The sequence below is a fragment of the Dysidea avara genome, chromosome 1 (assembly GCF_963678975.1).
Source record: "Dysidea avara chromosome 1, odDysAvar1.4, whole genome shotgun sequence".
Taxonomy (NCBI): domain Eukaryota; kingdom Metazoa; phylum Porifera; class Demospongiae; order Dictyoceratida; family Dysideidae; genus Dysidea; species Dysidea avara.
The window spans coordinates 3,525,287-3,547,336 of record NC_089272.1 but is presented as its reverse complement, the minus strand read 5'-3'; the positions used below and the strand labels follow the sequence as shown (position 1 = coordinate 3,547,336).

Genomic DNA, 22,050 nt, shown 5'->3' with positions numbered 1-22,050 from the left:
TCCATGCATATTCTAAATTTTGTAGATGTGCATGCATAGTCCTAGTCCTGAATTGTATTAGGTAATCCTAAGGCTGCAGCACATGTTGCTGTCAGACCTTCAGTGCTGGTCACTGTAAAGTGTTAATAATAATAATAATGAGAATCTTGATGACTGTGACATATAAATTACTAGCATTACTTATTCTGTTGCTTTGCGCCTTGGTTGACAACCTGGATCTTTACTTTATGATCAGCCATGGGAAATGTCTTCAAAATCAACACTGTAGTTTTCAATGTTTCCTAGCAATGGAAACTTCTATAAGAAAAGGGCATTTAAAGTCTGACAGCAAAATAGTGTGATTCTATTATTCCAAGGCAACCAGATATCAGTGATCTGATGAAAAGTGGCACCCTCGGTGGTAGCTACTATGGCAACAAAGATGCTTGGAATAGATATATGTTCCTTGGTCAGTAGCTATTGCTTACAAATTCAGGCTGTGCTTCAAATCATTATGATTATGATTACATTATATTGGAAAGACAGCAATGTGATGATATACATCCAATAATATAAATTGATATCTATGCACATGCTTGATTATTTGGCTGTATGAAAAGCTTTCAAGCTGCTACATGTAGCTACAGACTGATAATATTATATTGTTGAGTAGTTACTATTTTCAATCATTTGATTTGTTCTATCACCTGAAAAGCGCTAGCATGCTCGACACTATATTAGCTAAGCATTTGCTGCTACCAGGTAGCTAAGGGCATTAGCTAGCAAGATTGCTGTCGTCTCTGATATGGACGTGCAAGCTTCACCCGTGAACAGTTGCTATCGAGGTTCACTGATAGATACTGTAGTTACATGGCTTCGTAGGGCTATGGCTTTGTAGGGCTATGGCTAGCCCGAGGGGTCCGCCACGATTCGGAATCACGTCGAAGACCTCAGGAATCACTGGAATCAATCAAGGAATCATGGAATTATGGGAATCTGAAGCGGAATCAACTTTGTAATTAGAAATATTTTGAAATAAATGTTATGAAAATTATATCGTAAATTACCGTTTAACACAGTATAACACACTCATAAGCTAAAGATGCTAACTCTCACTTGCTTTGCACCTGGTTTTACACTTTGTGTATACGCCTACGTGTATTACAGTGAGTGTTCCTGTGCGTTTCTAGTGAGGTTTAAGTCTTCGCGAGTGAGTGCGAGCCGTCGCAGAAGCAGCTAACTACAGCCACTATATACTAGCTAATTCATTCTCCGTCAGCTGGCTGTTGGATCGAGGTTTCCCGGATTCCAGAACATCCTGTAATCTAACAATTTTCAATAACAGCTCCTACAAGTTCTCAGTGGGGCCCGGATCCGGTGTTCCCAACGAGACTTATACTAACCCTTAGCTAACTAGCTTGTTAATGAGTTGCAATACATTCTTACTATAATTATTGCAGAACTCATATGGGTGAGTATATTACAATATAGATGTAAAATCATGAGGCTACAAATATAAGCTATAAAAATAAATTACAATGTAATATGTTTCAGAAGTTCCTTAAAAGTATCTATATTGTCACAATTTATATCACTAGGTAGAGTGTTCCACAATCAAATTGAAGCAGGAAAGAAACTGTATTTATAAGAATCAATAGCTGTGTCTGGCTGTATAAATTTAAGTTCACTACTTCTGGTATACCTTGATCTATGAGCTATATAATCAGGAAGTGATACATTCGCAATGCTATGAATAATTTTATGGAACATCTGAAGCCTTAAATGTTTGAAATGAGTTTCAATGGTGCTCGAGTTAAGACGTGATAACATGTTTGATACACTGCTGGTTTGATATTAATCATTCATTACAAAGCGAGCTGCACATCTTTGCACAGACTCAAGTTTGTTTTTGACCGTCTGCTGTAAGGAGCCCATGCTGCAGCTGCATATTCCATTGTGGGCTTGACGTAAGTAAGAAACAGGTCGATTCTTTGATTTTACAGGAGCAGTTTGCAAAATTTCTCCTCACAAAACTTAATACAGAGTTTTCCTTTTTGCACACATTGTCCACATGTTGGTTAAAAGATAATTTTGAATCAATTGAGACTCCCAGGTACTTGGCACAATGAACCACAGTAAGTTGTTCTCCATGAAGGTGGTAACTGGAGTATATAGGGTTTCGTTTAAGAGTTATAGATACAACCACACATTTGTCAACACATAGTTCCAATATCTGTAAATCATCTTGCAAATCTTTAACATCTGTTAAACTATCAATTCTCCTATATAGAATGCAGTCATCAGCGTATAAGCGACAAATAGAACTTAATTCGTTAGTGATATCGATTTGATTGATTGATTGATTTTTAAATTAGCCTCAAGTCAGTCGGCAATGCCGTTCTTCCCTGACTGAGGAGGAAACACAAAAATAGCATACATATACACATATAAACTACAACAGCACACACACAGACTGAACAAAAAATTACAACACACACATAGCACATACAAAACAATTAAGCAAACAATTTACAAACATAAAAATCATCAACAAATTTTACACAAATAAGAAAATAAATCGTCCTGAAAAGTTGGAGATGTTAACATGTCGTTAGGAACTGCATTCCACCAGTGGGCAGCTTGAGATCTAAAATGCTTTTGAGTAAAAGAAACTCTACATCTTGGTGGCTGTGCAAATAGCTGTGTAGTATGAGTAGCATATTGATATCATTTATGTATGTAAAAAATAGCAGAGGCCCTAGTACAGAACCTTGTGGGACACCACTCAAAACATCACAGGGGGTGGAAGTGCAACCACCACACACAACACTCTGTGTACGTCCAGTCAGGAAAGATGTGATCCAGTTTAAGGTCTTTCATCAGGGTTAGCTAGTGTTGTGACGGTGTCCACTGACACTTTTGTCAGACGCAGAAATATAGAGCTGCCTGCCCAGTAATGATAAAATAAATAAATAAAAATAGGCTATTGGCAGCGAATTTGCAGCGGCTCGAGTCCATGCCGGGTGGAACTTAAAATGACTTCGGTACTCACCAGTAGGTTCAGCAGAGGTAGCTAAAGTGATACACTGTGATAGTCACCATTCTGGCTCGCCTATAGTACAGAATCCATTCTATGGAATCGTGGAATCAACTTGGAATTACAGAATCAGCCTTGGAATCAGCCGGAATTATTAGAATCATATGGAATTATAGGAATCCCTTTTGGAATTAGACGGAATAAAGGAATCGCGAGGAATCGCTGGCAGAATCAGAGGAATCAGAGGATTCAACGTTCGGAATCTAGGAATCAACTGGAAGTACGCGGTGATTCCGAATCACGTCGATCATAATCCTGAGTGGCGGACCCCTCGGGCTAGCCAGATACGTACGCCCAGCACGAGAGTGACCAGACCAATGCGAAGCTACAATCATCCGAGTACTACAGAGCTGGCAAAATGTTCGTGGGCTGGCACACAGACTATTTCTAGTCTGGTCCGTAAAATAGACTTGAACGTATTAAACACTTGGCTTGCTAAACAGGAACTTCCGGTCCGACGGTCCGGTCCGGTCTGTAAAATAGACATTCCCGGTAAGTGTGCCTAATTCCGGACAGTTCCTAACTCCGGGCACTTCCAATGTTTGGCGTCATATCTCCAAAACTGTCTACAGCATTTACTTGAAATTTTAGGTGATTAATGCTTCGTATACAATTGTGTGGAAAATTATCAAAAATTCTTCGATGATTGCTGCTTATTCCCAAACTCAAAGAGCTATCTGGCTGATTTCAATACAGTGCAGAGGGACAACTATGACTTACCACTATACCAAGTTTCGTTTGCAAACAATCAGCCAAACACTTGCTATGGACAATTTTGTAAGAGCCAGTCTCATTGAAGCTGCATGAGTATTTACGCAATTACACCTAGATTTGAAATGCCCATAACTCAGCAACGAAAGGCACTATGACTCTCACAATCAAGCATGAGGTGGGTAATAGATGCAAGTTTAACGTGGTGGTGTTTACAATTCGAAATCAACCTTGGAAGTGCATGATAAAAGGTGTCTGGAGTTAGAAGCATGCACGAAAATTACACATAGTTGAATTTTGGAGCCCAGCTCCTTGACGGATAGAGATATTTTGATGAAACTTGCAGGACCGACGCACCAGAGGATAGGCTTTATCACCATATTTTAAGGATTAAGTAATTCACTTGCATGGCGGAGATAGAGTACTGGAAGCAAAAACTGTCCGAAGTTAGGTGCACTTACCTTAAATGAAATTTCCTGTAATATTGTAAACTGCTATGTAATGAATTATATTAAATTTTATTTAAGGGAAGAAAATGTGAAATAAGTTAATCTGTATGAGCCAATGTACAATCATACCCATAGTAACAGCATACTCATATTATATTGTCTTACTGTGGTCTTTAGCCTGCATGCTTAATGGAGTGGAATATAAATTTGAAGAGGAAGTTCAAGTAAACTGTACTACAAGGTGTATGTGTGCAAGTTCAGGAGATTTTGACTGTATTACAATGAACTGTACTTATGATGGGCCAACATGTACAGTTTCTAGTGATCCTCACTATAGAACATATGATGGCTTGTGGTATGACTTTCATGGAACTTGTGAATATGTTCTCACTCAACTATGTGATGGTAATGATGACTATGTGATCTCTGCTAGAAATTCAAACTGCGGACGGGGAGTGTCTTGTGTCAATTTAGTGAGAGTAAGAATTCCCGGTGAAAATTTTGAGATAGTCATGGCACGTGGTAGGGGAAATTTGTTCATAAATGGAACTCGTTTTCCTGGTAGTAGATTGAATGATCCAACTGCCATCCTGTATCAGTCAAATACAGTAGATGTGTTTAGAATTGGTGGACTTCCACATGTGTTTCTTAAGACATATGGCTTGAGAATATTTTGGGATAGTCAGTTTCGTGTGGAAGTGACTACATCCACTCTAAACGTAGGACAAATATGTGGATTGTGTGGAGCATACAACAATGATTCAAGTGATGACTTTCAACAACCTGATGGAACTTTGGCTAGTTCAGAAGATGAATTTGGTGATAGTTGGTTAGTACCAGATCCTAGCACTACTGGTTGTAGTGGTGGCAATATAAAGAAAAGAAACTTACCGAGCAGAGTAGTGCAGTGTCCTTGTGATCCAAACATAACAGCTGAAGCACAAACAAGGTGTAACTTTCTAAGACAACAGCCTTTTACCCCATGTAACAGTGTGGTAGATCCTTCAGTGTTTATAGCCAATTGTGAATTTGACTATTGCTGTTGTAATGAGACAGAACGTGAAGATTGTTATTGTGATGCACTGTCCAGTTATGCTAGTGCTTGTGCTGATGCTGGAGTGTCTAGGTCTATCTGGAGATCACATGATTTGTGTCGTAAGTTTATAAATGAGTTGTTACATCACAATTTCATTTGAAATTGAAGATGTAACTATAAATATGATACTTGTGTGTCCCTGTAACTAATTATCAGGGGCAGATCAGACTTTTTAAAAGGAGTGTTCTACTCTGGAAGTGAAACTTCAGTCTAACTGTGAGTCGAAGACCAAAAAAAGGTCATTACTTGCTGACAATAGCTGCCCTTCACCAGCTAGCTATATTGTATAACTACACAGACAGCTTGCTAGCTGCTCCTCAAATGAATACTGTGTCTGCTCCATTAGAGTATCTCGATCTTGACTGCTCTATTAGAGTACCTCGAGTAAGAGGTTCTTTCAAAAGAGGGGTTCTATGAAACTCTTTGAACCCCTCCTGGATCCGCCCATGATTACGATTTATTTCTTACATAAAATTTTCCTTTTGTGCAGCATTCTCATGTTCAGCTGGTATGATATATCAACAATGTGGTCCATTATGTCCTCAGACATGTAATAATCTTGATCAACTTTGTGAAGGAGGATGTGCTGAAGGATGCTTCTGTCCTGTGGGACAAGTACTGATTGATGGAGTTTGTTTGGACACATCAAGGTGTACAGGTATTGTATATATTTTAGTTAGATTTTTACTAGGGATAACACTTATACTTTCATAATTATAGATTGCAGGCAACCCAACCATGGTAATACACTCCATCCTTCATGTTTTAGTTACATGTTTCTGACTCCCTGTATTCACAGGTCCCTAGTGGGATACTACAGTCGGTTCACATTCACCTGAGCCCTCGTTCCTTGTTAATAACTCTTGTTACAATGGCCAGCTGCCCAAACATTTAGTAGTACTGTGAATCCCTTTAAACACCGGAACTGTTAATCAAAAAAGCGCTTTGGTATGGACAAGAACAAGTGAGTTATGAGGCTTTTAAAATATCCCATGCATAAAGTATGGATGATTTAGGCGCACAAACATGTTTACAACATGAAAACATGCTTGTTACAGTACAAACCATTGGGAGTGAGCACATGTTCACCTCTTTGATATTAATATATTTGGCGGGGGCTCAGGTGAACACGTACGCGTACTGACCATATGTATTTCACTACATACTGACTATTCTATTAGGATATTGATCTAGAGAACACTGTACAATGAATTTGTGTGCTCAACTACACCTTGCATTTTCTACTGGCTACTTTATTAGGAAGCACTTTATTTTCAAGGTCCATATTATCAGTATCCACCAAATATGGTAGCGTCATGGTGGCATAGCCTGCAGCTGGTTATACTTTTGTAATGCTGGCATAATATTAATTAATGCAAGTCCAATTAGTATTACATAGGCAGATACTGATAATAGTACTGGTATTGTCGCATCACTATTCCTTGCCTGTTTTACTGTAAGGATTTTTTCTTTGCATTTGGTAAAACTTTACTTTATGCCTTTGGCACAAGATGTTAAACAGGTATTACATAGTGATCACAAAACTGTAGTCAATTCATGTTTATTTCCTATAGCTTGTGTCCTCAATGATGTGATCTATCATCAAGGAGAGGAGATACAACCAAATTGCTCCACAAGATGTGTCTGCCTAAAGAGAGAGTTTGTATGTGAAGCTGTACCATGTGCAGCTGATGGTGCTACATGTGTAGTATCTGGTTATTCTCACTACCAAACCTTTGATTATCAATTCTTTGAATTTCAAGGAGATTGTGAATATATCCTCACTACACCTTGTGATAGTGATGAGTTCATTATCACTATACAAAATACTGCTCACAGTACATACGTGTCTGGTGTTGATCAAGTTAATATCACAATTCCTAGTGAGAGTATTTCCATTATATTGGGAAGAGGTGACATGATATCTATTAATGATGCATTACAGCCTATCAGTGATATTGGTGTAGTGATGTCATCAAGTGTAGTACAAGTGTTAAGAGTTGGTGGGAACATTTATGTGATTCTCCTTGTACAAAACGTTACAATATTTTGGGATGGATTATATCGTGTGGAGGTTACTGTATCAACCACATGGCAGAATAGACTGTGTGGGCTATGTGGTAACTACAATGATGATGATACTGATGATTTCATGGCGACTGATAGTGTTTATACAGCAAATGAGTTTGACACTAGTTGGGTCCCTGGTAACACTTCAGATTGTGGCTATCTCATGCAAGCACCATTTTGTGTGGGACCAACCAGAACAAACGCGATAAATGCTTGTAATTTATTAACGCAAAGAGTGTTTGCAGCCTGTAATTCTCTTGTTAGCCCAATATCCTTCATTAATACTTGCACATTTGATTATTGCAATTGTCATGCTAACCATGAGGAGTGTTTCTGTGAGAGCTTAGCCACTTATGCTTCAGCTTGTAGTAGAGCTGGACTTGTACTATCTACCTGGAGAGAGTTCTTCTGTCGTAAGTGTTTATAAACCCGTAATCTCTTGTTTGTGCATATACTTTATACTATATATGTAATTTGTGGTTAGATTTTGGAAAACTAATACAAATTGTACTGCAGTAGTTTTAATTTAAAACCATTATAACTTTCCAAGGGTAGCAAACACACACATGAATTTCACATCAAAAGTGTTTTATAGTAGATGTCTGTTGAATTTCCTGCAAGAAACTTTAGGTTACATAGGGGTGGAGGGTGGGGAGTGAAAGGTAGGGCAACACCTAATTTCCAAAATGGATGGGGATGATGATTAAAGATTGAAGATGAAATTATAGGACTGTGCTGGCTCCCTACTGGCTATTGTACTGCCAAATCAACACAGGAAGCATTTGACCATATGTAAAAGGCCTTGTACCACTGCTTCCCATCAAATCAGATCTTTACTAAGGCCAGATATTACCATTCAAACTTGTCACAGCACTCAGAACAGGCAGCTCTCAAAACAAACCTCATGTAATGTGAGGGCTAAGTCCAATAAAGTTGTATAGATATAGTAGTGTAGCTACTCAATGGTGGTCTTAGTTGACTTTTGCTTGTTGTGTGATTTGGATTGGTTTTAATCTGAACACATAATATTATACTGTAGATTGCGGTAAACATGTACAGTGTATCTAGGTAAATGTTTTGGTAATTTGTAATGGTATACTGAAATGGGATGTTATGATACTCAACCGTGACATAAAATTTCATGACATAGTATGTGTACTCTCAATTATGTCATGACATAGAAATTGCATGCAAATTTGGTTGCAATATACTGTATTATAAAATTGGGTATTGCGACCAACATGTACGTAGGTTGTAATCATTACTGTGTGCATTGTACCATCAAAGTTATTAAAGCTTTTGTTAAACTTACCAAAAGTAAACATGTTTTACTGAGTTTATACTAGTGTAAGTTATGACATAACATGATATACCATGGAATAATGTTGTGGCATCTCTAGCTGAAATGATAATATACTCTGTTACTATGTCACTACTAATTTTTCTAATTTTTAAAACTGTAAGTGGATAACATCAAATGAAAAGATGTATTTTATTCCAGTTGTGGTGTAAACTGTACTTTATTGTCCATCAACTGTACTTCATGTATAATATGTCAAAATGTAATAAAGTACAGTTATGACAGTATTAAAACCAGACATCAGTAGTTTTATTAGGAAAGCTAGAAATTATACCAGAACAGCTTAGTCCACAGAAAGTTACCGCTATTACATATCATTATGATGCAAAATGTGTTTGTGCATGTAAATGGTCTGAACCCAAGTAAGCAATTAGTTGGCACTATGTGAAATTAAGAGCTCAGCCAAGTCTGTATTAAACTTCCAGGTAGGTAAGCTTTGCTGTGAGGTGGCTGTTTTGTGTTGATTTGAAAAAGGAGGAAATAGATTTCCTAATGGGCTCTACAGGGATTTGATGAATGAAAACTGCACCGCTTGCTTCTTAGGATATCAGAATCCTTTTTAGTCAAAAGTAAGCATGTTTTATTTACATGTGAACAAAATTGAATAGCAGGCTTGAAGACTAGTTCACATAAGAAAACAAACAAAAAACAAATTAAAAAACAAGAAGAATTTATTTAAAATTTACACATACTTTATGCTGGAATAATTTTTATGCATGCATATAATTTTGTATGTACATGATGTACACAAAGTCCTATAATTTACTAACATTTGCTTCCTTTAGCAATTATTCAATGTCCAGCTGGATCAACCTTCCAACAGTGTGGTCCATTATGTCCCCAAACATGTGACAGCACAAATGATACCTGTTATGGTGGATGTGCTCAAGGTTGTTTCTGCAATGAAGAACAAGTTGTAAATGATCTTCAAGAGTGTGTTGCTTCAACCCATTGTCTTGGTATGTATACGTTATGTAAATGAGCTAAAAATATATATATATATAATAATAATAATTGTCGTAGACAGACCTTTCAGTGCTATAAATGGATTTGAGGGGTCTAAAACTTGGAGAAATCTAGTATGCTATTGTGGTAGACATCAAAAATCAAGCCTGTAATCTTTGTGTTTTTCTGTGCTGTAAATTAGATAACTTTTCCCATAAATGTGGGCTAAAATCATTAGAAAAATCAATTTGGAAATCAAAAATCATGTTGGAAATCAGGAAAGTTCATACATGTTGGAATAATCATAATGTAAAAACCAACTTGTGTAGCAAGTGTGTGATCAAGACATTCTAATAGTACAGTCAGCCTATTAGAGCATTCGGTTACATTACTAAATTATTTTTGGAACATTTAGCTGCATGATAAAGTTATCATGTAAAGAATTCAGCACCATAACAAGTCACCCATAGAGAATTTAGCTACTAACAAGTCACCCTGTATAGAAGTCAGCTATGCTACAAGTCTAGTGCTTTTGCAAATAGTTCGACTGCAAACAATTCATCCTATAGAGAGTTCAGCTACAGTACAGATCATTTCAGCTACAAACGGTTCACCTAATAGACAGTGCTGCTACTGTAAGTTACACACAAATCACCTTGTAGATAGCTCAACTACAGTGTGTACCTAACAAACCACCCTGTAGAGAATTGAGCTACAAACTATCTCTTTATACTTTGTAATTTTATTAATGGTTTTCTGTACATAAAATATATGTACTGAAAGTTACTGGCAAGTGCTGCCAGTGGTTCTACTACATGCAGTAACTAAATTAATTACAATACAAACAATTAGTCAACTACATTACAAGTCATCCTGTAGAGAGTAGAGAGTTCATTTACAAACAAGTTACCCTTTAGTGAGTTCAGCCATGATACAAATCATCCTGTATAATATAGAGAGTTCAGCAGCGAACAATATTCAGCCTGTTAAGTGTTCTGCAACTGTGCATTTTAAGTCATCCTATACAGAGTTAAGCTACAAACAATTCACTTTGTAGAGAGTTTAGCTATGTCACAAGTCACCCAGTACTGGCCAGTAGAGAGGCTATAAATGTACTTTAAGAAGTCACCCAATACATCGACCAAAGCACACAAGAGTGTTTCTATAGTAAAATGCAAAAAGAAAGAAAAAAGATTAAGAAGAAAAATACATGGAAAATTAGATGAGCTTTGAAGGTCTATACCTCCATGATGGTTGGGAAGATTTAACTCAAATTTGGAATGAGAGGTGTCCTACCCCAAGCGAGTGTCCACAGCAAAAATGTTTAATTTCCATCCAAGCACTATTGAGTTACGGAAATGTATTCTCTTGGTTATTGTAAAATACACACTTCATTGTCTGTCGCAAGCTCACACCAGTTGTACTTGACCACATGACACAATATTGTGTTTTTGGTAGTTATATAAAATTATAGGTATTTACTTATAGAATATTACAGTGTGTACATATAAATATGATGTGTGCGTAATGTAAAGTTCATCAGTAATTTTACCACATTGCTTCAAAAATTTGTGCCAACATTAATCTATTGTATTTATTTGACTAAATGTGTACAGAACATCCAGCTTCAAATGTCAGCTTTAAACAGTCAACATACACTACCTTTGAAGATGATGGATCAGTTAAAATTGTACTAATTCTCAGTAACCCATCAACAACTGATATCACTGTACAAGTGTCAACCACTGATGGATCAGCTACTGGTGAGTAGGTGATGGGTGAATTTTATGATACATTACAATACTATAACAGGAGGAGGTGTTGATTATGATTCTGGACCATACAGTGTTACAATTCCAGCTGGAAATACTAATGTTTCATTTGATATTAACATTACTATTGATAACTTAGTGGAGGATGATGAAGAGTTTTATCTCTCCATTGATCCATCCTCACTATCCAGTAATATTAATACCAGTTCACCTTATCAAACCACCGTGAATATTGTAAATACAAATAGTAAGTTGTTAAAATTGAGCCACCGTACGTACATGTGCAAACCGTTTCTAATAGATGACAGGTGGTGAGTTGGTCGGTTGTATTCATTTAGTTTCCTTATGCAGTTCAAATTCCCCAATTGGTGGCAACTGCATGACTTGCTGTACATGTTAGAGTTACTGTTTTGATTGTATAGCAGAAGTTTGTAGCTATTTTCATACTGGGGTCAGTTGATATCCTTATTATTTTTATTTCATTTGACTAATTCAATCCAAAAGAACTTTAGTTATGTATATAAATTTTAAACCGAATGAGAATTATCATGACCATAGCTATACTGCTATTTTTATTTTAAGCTCCAGGTGTAGTACACTTCACTATCAGAATTACGTCTACTACAGAAGTTACAATAATATGGTCTCCTCCCTCACTATCTGGTGGAATCATCATAGGATATCAGGTGATCTATTCTATATATGAAAACAGCACTACTACAATGAGTGATGTGTTGATTAGAAGTGATGAGAGTTTCATAATTAATAATCTTGGTAAGCATAATGATGCTAAAAATATTTCTTTGAATTATGTTATCCTCCACTACAGTACCAGGAATTCCTTATCAAGTTGTAGTGGTGGCACTGACTAAGGCTGGTAGAGGAGCGGTTAATAATTTTAAGCCATTCTTTAGCCAAGAACTTATTGCAACTAAGGAGCCAGAAAATCTGCATTTCACAGTCTTATCACCCACATCAATCAATGTCACATGGACTCCTCTAACACTTTTTGAAGCTAGAGGCTTTCCTGTGTACAAAGTGTCCTTAACACTCTCCAGTAGCCACAACAAGAGGCAGTCCATATCTCCAGTGATCACTACAGACAGTTTTGCTGTGTTTGATAACTTGGATAGCAATGGGTTGTATATTGTAGTAGTTGGTGTGAGGACTGGAGCATCAAATGAGTTTATGGATGCTGAGCCTATTACTGGTATTACTCATAAATGTATCATAATTTTTAAATGTTTAGGGCTGTTGTTCAAATAATATTAACAGTATATACATTGTTCTTAATGATAATTATGTAGATAAATTCAGGCATTGTGAAGAGTCAGCAATTAGATTATTATTAATTTTGTGCAAACATAACTTTTAGCTGTGGTGTAATACACAGCTGGATTGTTATGAATAATAAGGCCATTACATTTAGCTCTACTTTGTGCACAGTGCATAAATTGTATTAAGAGTTTATAATATACAGTGGAACCTGTCTTAGTGGCCACCTGTATAGAAAGGTCACCTCTTTAAAAAGACCATCTTTAAATCCCCCCTAGTAAGAAGTTTATACACTAATTTACCTGTCTAAAGCAGCCACCTGCCTATTAAGGCCAAGAAATCTTGGCCCGAAGGTGACCGGCTTAGACAGTTTCTGCTGTATATATATTATGAACTCTGAATTGTATGTATGTACATATGTTTATTTGTAGATTGATAAAAATTTGTCAACCTAAATAATATATACAGTGGTCTCTCCGTTATCTGAACTCATCGAGCCTTAGGTGTGTTTGGATAATGGAAAAGCTCTGATAAACAAACCTCATACATTTATCAGTTAAGTACTCTAATAGAGCATTCACTTCCACAATTTGAATAACGTACATTTGGATAATAGATCGCCGGATAATGGAGGGACCACTGTACAGTAAAAAATTCTGATCTTACTGTATACTGTAGGATGTTTGTGTAGACTGATCCAGTTATTGTGATTGTATAATGTACAGTGCATGCTAATAATTCTACTATACAATCAAATCATTGTCTTATGACAGGTCAGGTTGCCATTGATGGTGGTGATGGTGATGGCAATGGTGATGATGGTGGTGGAAATGGTGATGATGGTGGTGATAGTGTTAAAGTAATCATTGGAGTTGTTGCTGGAGTATTGGTGGTCACTGTGCTGGCTTTATCATTCGTCATCATTGCAGTATACTGTGTAAGGTTAGTATATTACTGTACTATTGCAATAGTACCAGTAGATAGTGTGACCAGGCATGACAAAAGCCTAAATTTTACAGTATAAAATTCATTACACAATTGTACATATACAAAAGAATCTGTTCTGTTTTAAATGCCTGGTTCATGATCCTGAAAACAAAACCCTGGATATTATCATGTCCACCACCCTTGTTTGAGTAGTTCAAAAATCTAACTTTCATTGTAGTATATACACCAAAGGAATCACATAATACAAGCATATTAGAGTAATGAAATGCTGTTGATTTCAAGATTCTTCATGTATGGTAAAAGGAGGTACACGGAAATATCTATCCCATTTTGGAATTGTCTTTTCATGGAAAAGATGATGGTTCAAGTTTCCAACTCTGTATCAGTGGTAAGAATCATGAAGGTCTGGGCTTTGATGGTCAAAAATATCACCATAACTTCAGCTTTATTTTTCCTTCATAACAGCTTGGCCAGGGGCATATCTAGGATTTTTCCAAGGCGATTTCCAGATTTGGTATTAATGCACGGGTCTGGGGGCACAGCTCCCAGCCACTGATGCAGTTTGTACATTAAAGCGCTTCAATATAGGAGACACTGTAAAGTAGTAGTAAGAATAAGAATAATGTTATGCTCTATGAATAATACAAACAATTTATATATACTACTTCCAATATACACTTAGTTTCCTGGTTCCCTTTAGTCCATGGTTTATGTGGCTGGTCAGAGTTCTGTAGTGATCCAAAATCCAAATTAAAACTCAAAATTTTTGATTTAGGCGCTAAACGTTTCAAGTTACTTTTGTACCCATTTTAATTGCAATCTATTTATTTATTTATTTATTTATAAGGCTTTTCAGCATGGGTACAACTACATACAGATACAGTGGTTACACATTCATGAAAGCAATATTAGTCCATGCTGAGGGTCCACTAGCAACCTGTGCTAGTGGCCTGAGTATGTTACAAAAATTAATTATTTAACTAATAACAGTAAGTTACTTATTTATTTAATTATAAATTAATTAGTATGTAACTACAAGAGATCAAAGTTCATGACAAGATGATTGCTGACACAGTTACCACACGGACAGAGATAATGATATTTGTGTGGGTCAGTAGAATTGAAGTTTGTGATAAAATGATTCCAGAGAAAAGATTTGATGCGTCTTTTGATGGTTTCTATAGGCAAACTTATATCAATGATTGGTAGGGAATTCCAAAGGCGACAGATTCGGTTGAAATAAAAATGACGCTCTTTATTAGTAAAGGATATGTTGTGGTGTAGCTTGACTGAATTGGATCTTGTAGTACTATGGGAGAATGAAATGTAGAGGTAGATATTGAAGCTTGGAGTGGGATGTTTCAGAGAGTTGACAAAAAAGATTATGTCTGATATTTCAAAGATGTATATTAATGGAAGAAAATTGAGTTTTGTCAGCCGTGTTTTGTAGTCTGAGGAGAAGTCTTGTAAAATATATTTAGTTGCCCTACGTTGAAGTTGTTCAATTTTGGAGATGTCTTTTAAGAGATGAGGTCGCCACACTGGTGCACAGTATAGGAGCTGCGATCTTACTAAGGATATATATAGTTTGAGCGTAACCGAAGGCACAATGGTTTTACAAAAGGTTCTACGTACAAGTCCGAGAGTCTTATAGGCTTTCTTTAGAATGTAGTCATGATGCTCGTTCCAATTGAGATTGTCACTAATCAGGACACCTAGGTCTTTATGCAAATGGGAAGTGTTTATAGGATTGCCGTTGATGTTATAAGTGGATGTAAATTTACATTTAAACGACAGATGGGTACTTTTAGAGGAATGAAATGACAATAGAGATGTTGTGCTCCAATTTGATAAGCAGTTTAAATCATGTTGTAAGAGCTGCATGTCGCTTGGTACTTTGATATGTTTAAAGCATTTTGTATCATCTGCAAAAAGAAAGATTTTACTGTAAGTGATGGCACAGGAGATATCATTCATGTAAATAATGAATAATAAAGGACCAAGTATACTACCCTGAGGTACTCCTGATTCAACAGGGGGAAGATTGGAATTACAGCCATTGATTGATACAAATTGAGACCTATTAGTAACATATGCCAGAAACCATGACCAGAGTTCACCGCCAATATCGAACATACGAAGTTTGTGAAGTAGATCTATTATGAATGTTCTATTAGGGTAATTTTGATTCCTCTATTAGAATACACCTGACTGCTCTATTAGAGTATCTCAATCTTCATTAATGATTGTGATTATGAATACTGAGAAGTACATTTATTTATTTTTTTATTATTAACACTTTACAGTGACCAGCACTGAAGGTCTACAGCAACATATGCTGCAGCCTTAGGATTACCTAACCTAATTTCAAGGACTTAGACTTAATGACTTATAGCTGGAAAGGTGTGACAGAAAAGGGGCCAAAGTAAGGAAAAAAATCATGTTTTGTCTTGTAGTTAAATCTTACTCCCTTTTTGAGTATGTTTCCTAATACACTGTAGCTAGTTATATACTGCTCTGTGGCTCTATTCCCATGTTTCTGTATAATTTGTACAGATGGTTTGGTTTGATGCTTCTGCTGCAAGCCTGCAAGTTCAAATTTTCAAAGCGGTTACCAGGACACCCCCTTAAATACACCACTATTGGCTTCACTACCAACTATTGCGACATTATATCACAAAGACTGTATACCAACTGTAATACAATTTATATGTACATTTCCAATCCATAAAATAAAACATGAACAATATTTAACCAAATGTGCACATGGTTACGGTAGATACAGCGCAAAAATGGCTGCAGAGTGATAAACCCTTCCAACAAGTTTCTACGGAATTTTAAAAGTTTCTTATTTAACTGAATTTTTTTCTAACTGACCTTCAGCCATTGACTATAGTAAATGCTATGGGCTTGATTTCTTCACTGTTCAATGTCTCTTTGGCCTGAGATATACCTTTTGGCTAACTGCAACTGCTAGACTTACCTTTGTCTTCCTTTGTGCCTCCACTACTGCATGGGTATTGATTCACAGTGAAGTGTCAGCTTCAATGCAGCTGGAGAATCACTCGTAATTTTTGTAGTGACTGGATTGATCAGAGAGGCATTTCTCATACTGTTCTTCATTTTCAATGCTGTGTAATAGGTTGAACATGCTGTACCCAAAAAAAGTGGAATGGCCACTTCACTATCCAGTAGCTGATAGTTAGGGTACATGTATAGTTGCAATAGTGATACTTCTCACACTGTTCTTTGTTTGCAATGTTATGGAATTCCCTCCCCCTATATGTGATCGCGTCAAATAGTTTAATTAAGTTTAAGAACAATTTAGATAATTACTGGCATTAAATTGGATATGGACAGACTAAAAGACCCTCGGCGTATTAACTTTAAGTTACCTGTAATGATTGTACATTGTCCATAATATAAAACTAATACCAATAATGTAATGGGTGGAACATACAGTAGCTGAAAATAAACTGGAATGGCCACATTGCTTTCCAATAATTGACAATAATTGTTTGCATACCACATCAAAGTGGTGTTTCGATATACAGTGGAACCTCAATTATCCGGACCCCACTTATCTGGATTCTTGGTTAGCCGAAAATAATCTCTATTTGAATAGTGAATGTTTTATTAGGGTAATTGAAAATGCTGATATTTTCAAAAATTTTCCTAATGCTATTTTAAAATATACACGGTTTCAGAGATATGGACTTTTCAGACTTATGGACCACCTGCTTCGTTTTTCAGCTACTTTGTGTTCTGCCTATTATGCAGTGTTACATGCTGAGTACAATGGAACCTCAGTTATCCAAACCCCTTGGGACCAGGATATCGACACTGTAAGCAACTACATACACTGAGTGTACTATAAGTCATTGCTGGAGAATATGAAATAGCAAAACCCCACTATGGGCTAAACGAGAGATTGAATTTAAACACCAGTAGATGATCTGTCTTGTTTCAGCAATTTTGTTGTCACTACTGTTTATGATACCTACTGGTTATGAAATTCAAACCAGGCATGTGTCCAATGCTGGCCAAAGGCTGGCTGTATGTGCACACCTAGGTTTTGGAAATTGTTTTACAAGAAATATGTGCGCATAATTATTATATGTTTGTATGTATGTCTGTATCTATCTAGTATTTATGCACCTATGTAAACAAAATGTGTTATGCTAAAAACAGCCAGTATGTGTGAGATAGAGTTTGTAATGAACTTTCCAGCAGATATATAGCTGTAAGCTTTGCCTTATGAGCTGGTTTAAAATGTGGATGAAGCTAAAAATGTAAAACATGTTCGACTAATGATAACTCTTTGTGTGTTTAATCTGTCAACTGTCACCTTAAAAATACACCCAGAAATTAATAGTGCTATGTTAAGGGGCAAGCAACTATGTCCTATGGCTTCTGTGAATAACGTTATGTGTTTTATATGAAGCTGTAAAGCCAACACAGATACTGTTCTCCACCTGATGAATACAATATGTTGTAGTTGAGACATTGAACTTCGTTTTAGTGCAAATCTGAGTGAAATCCTCTAAAGTATGTACAAATTATGGCGTAGTTACAAAACACTGTGATATTAACACTAAAAATCTCCTACAGCAAATTGTGAAACTCCCCAAAGAATCTTGTAGTGGTTTGTAATAGTATTATCTTTAAAAGTATGGAAACAGATTTTTAGGAATGACTACTATGGCTTCAAAGGAGGAGATGAAAGCATTTTGTACAAAATTTAGAGAGTTCAATAGCTCATTTGATCAAGTACTTCAAAAAATTACTCTGTTACTTGGGTAGCAGATGACAAAGTTTAAGAAGTATAGAATTAAAACTGTGATACTAGATCCAAAAATTCTAGAATTTCCATTCTTTAGGTATAAAATACTAAACTGAGTCTTAAAGTCAGTACTTCTAACTGGGGATGGTGATTTTTAAGTACCACAAACACATTTGATATAAAAAGGGGTGGAAAGCAAGCACAGATCAATGAAAAACAAGATTTTGCATGTGAAGCCATAGGAATTAGTAGCGTGTACCCTTAAGTTAAAATAAAGGGACCAAATTTTAGGATGGTATATTTTCTCACATCAAGTTATTGGTTATTACCAATTTAAAAGGCTATAAGACTCCTTTTTCCAGATCCAGTCACAATTACACCTGAATGCATGCAGTATTTATTCATTATTATACACATTATCTACAATTAGGTCACAGAAAAACAAACCTGTGTATGTTCCTGAGAAAACTCAAGTGTATTGTAATGATGAACAAACTGTTCCACCAGTGGAAATGTTGGTTTTTCAAAACAAGGATGTAGCATTGAAGAAGGATGAAGGTACATACATGAAGGTATGATATGTGTCATTTTGCTCTTGTATCAACAGTGGAACAAGAATTACCAACTATTGCTGTGAAGGATTCTCAGAACACATAACAGTGTTACCCCTGTATACACAGTAATGCTGCAACCTTTATTATAAGATGCATTTGGATTACTCCAAATCCATTTGCATCTTGCTGTGTGTCAACAAAACTTTTATTTATTTTGTGTGGGAACAATTATTTAAATACAACATTACTGTGTACTGTATATAGTGTAAAGTGTGATTATAACAAATATAAATTTTAGTGTTAGTGTTAAAATGAAAAACCTGTACATGCTGTACACGAGGTATGGAAGATTTAGTGAACAGACTGGGCGCTGGCGGAGTGTAGGATAACACTAAGAGCTGAGAACCCAGAAATATCATACATTTCTACCGTGTAATTTCTTTGCACCATATCTACCATTCAGATTGCACAAAAAAAACCTTCAGAACTGACAACTATAGCTGTATATACGCGGTTGACTTCTTATCCACTAAGTGTTCAGATCTCTACAACGTGCAGTAGCTACGTACATGTAACTGACTTCTATAGCATTCCTGTTTGTTCTTTACACTTACTGTTGAATTCTTATCAACATGTGCACCTGTTTAACAATAAATACTTAATATATGGCTTCGGTTGGATTTTAAATTAATATATGTGATGGTAGTGTGTGACATGTACATACAGTAATATATAATATCAAATTGCTGAGACATTGTGAAGTAGGTAATCTGTAGAGAGGAAGTTAGTATGTTATTGATGGCATACATTAATGAAGTTACACTGAAACATTTTATTCATGCTTATAATTTATATACAAGTACATTTTCAAGAGTAGATCTGCATGCCTCAATTCAGTATCTACATTGTACACCTACAGCAGGGGCGGTGGAGCAGGCCAGAGAGTGAGGGGGCCAGGTCAGCTGTAAATTGAAAACCAAAAAAAAAAAAAAGGTCACAGCCTGCTGACAATAGCTGTTCTCTACCGGTTATATATAACTACACATACATAGCTAAGTAACTTAATTGCTACACTGCTTCTTTGAATACTGTGACTGTTCTATTAGAGTATCCAGATCCTGACTGATCTATAAGAGTATCTCGATCTTTTCTTGCAAACAGTGTCCCATAAAAAGTGGGAGGGCCATGGCCCTCCTGTCTCCATCGCCTATGACCTACAGTATTAATCGATCACATGATGTATTACACTCTTACAGTATATACCTCCAACCATTCAGCTACGTATGTTGGTACTCACTATTGACCAAATTTTCAAGTCATTAGCTTCTGTTATGAATCATCAAGTTGATAAATTGGATGTGTGTGGAAGACCCTTTTTTGCAAATCAGATCACATATACCAAACTAAAGAATGACTTTAAAATTTGGTTTTATTGTTGACAAGTTGTGAAATCAAAAGAAGTGACCAAGAAATGGCTGCAATAATGTTAAGTCATCATTCCAGCACCACCTTTAATATCACAATAATTATTTTTAAACTCTTGTTATCATACACTACAATAGTAGGGACCACAAAGGAGTAGGCATGTCCCACGAAATAAAATCACCCAAAAAAGCCTCAATTTTCCCTGATAACGATGAGGCAGTATTGGTTAGGTAAAACTAAGCCCAAACAAGCTTTCAGATTGACCCGAAATACTTTCAGCAAGTTGCTACGGGATTTTAAAAATTATTTATTTAATGGAATATTCTACTGACTGACTAAGTAAGTAACTGACTGACAGATGCCTTCACTGAGACAAGCATAACTCGATAACGGCTAAGGCTACAGGCTTGATTTTTTTACTGTTCGACGTCACTTCAGCCCGAGAAGTGCCTTTTGGCATACCACAGTACGTACAATGCATTCTTCATGGACTTACCAGTGTCCTCCTTTGTGTGCCATTCATCTTTGCTGATAGCAAAAAGTGTCGATTTGGCAGTAGCACATGATGGCTTCCCTTCGTAACAGAAATTGTCCATATACATAGCTGACAACGAAGCGTTATGGATACTTCACTTTTTAGACAATATAGTTGGGGTGCGCGGTGCCATTTCAGATGCGGTATGTGTGGGTTCACCAGTCATAATAATTATTTACAAAAAAAGTTAACAAACAAGTGCACAGTAGGGATATAACACTTCTTATTGTTTTACTGTGATCTAATAATATCATTGATTACTCCAATTTGTTTCAGTACTTTTTATTGATGTGCTATGGTCCCTACTCCAGTTGAAAATTCCAAATTTTTCTGTGTACTACAGTAGTTTATATGCCATACATGTTTCTCTTTTCCTATATACAACCGTGTAGCTAGTAGTAAGTAAGCTATTCAGTGATCATTTCATTCTAATAGAACAACACCCAAATGTACATAAGAGAAGTATGTCATTGTTAGTCCTGTTAGATTGCCATTCTGGGTAGAACTTCACGTCTTTCAACTATATAAAATTATACATCATGTCAGGTAGAAATACAAAACTGGCAGCAGTGGCTCAGTGGTTAGAGGTAAGTTATTGAAGTGTGGAGACATCCAGTAAAAGCATTAAAATATCAAAACATCTTTAATTTTACAATGTGGATGAGTGTTTTATTTCATTATTTCTATCTAGCATTTGCTATGCATGTTTGCCTGATTTTTGTTTTGACTGTAAAATGGAATACTATAATTACACTGTACTAATTGTACTTTTGAACTACACAACATTATGACTTGATAGTAAAGTAACTTGCTTATACATGTAGTATGGCAAACAGCTAAGAAAGTAAGTGGATGTTCTTCCACCTCAATGGTGTTGTCAATAATCAGGTAACTAAGAACTTTACAGATTTAATTACATCACAGTGAGAGTCTGTTTGTGATATGATGATGTTTTGGAGACTTTTAATCACTATAGGTTTACCTTGAGATAGCTACCTGAATTTAAGATGGTTTTAGTTCAAGAGCAGATGACCATGGTTGTCTGTGATTG

General features: G+C 36.2%; 1 protein-coding gene across 1 annotated transcript in view; it reads left to right on the top strand.

Moving 5' to 3' along the window:
• LOC136253181 (alpha-tectorin-like) overlaps positions 1–19,337 on the top strand; it is a 28,298-nt gene extending 8,961 nt beyond the window's left edge. Inside the window, exons 4-14 of the mRNA XM_066046137.1 lie at positions 4,414–5,391; positions 5,823–5,990; positions 6,907–7,815; positions 9,548–9,721; positions 11,324–11,470; positions 11,520–11,726; positions 12,062–12,253; positions 12,309–12,689; positions 13,528–13,696; positions 18,916–19,043; positions 19,093–19,337. Of these exons, the coding sequence (XP_065902209.1) occupies positions 4,414–5,391; positions 5,823–5,990; positions 6,907–7,815; positions 9,548–9,721; positions 11,324–11,470; positions 11,520–11,726; positions 12,062–12,253; positions 12,309–12,689; positions 13,528–13,696; positions 18,916–19,043; positions 19,093–19,142 (3,503 nt within the window). The 3' untranslated portion in view covers positions 19,143–19,337. The remainder of the gene's footprint in view (positions 1–4,413; positions 5,392–5,822; positions 5,991–6,906; positions 7,816–9,547; positions 9,722–11,323; positions 11,471–11,519; positions 11,727–12,061; positions 12,254–12,308; positions 12,690–13,527; positions 13,697–18,915; positions 19,044–19,092) is intronic.
• The last annotated feature ends 2,713 nt before the right edge of the window (positions 19,338–22,050 follow it).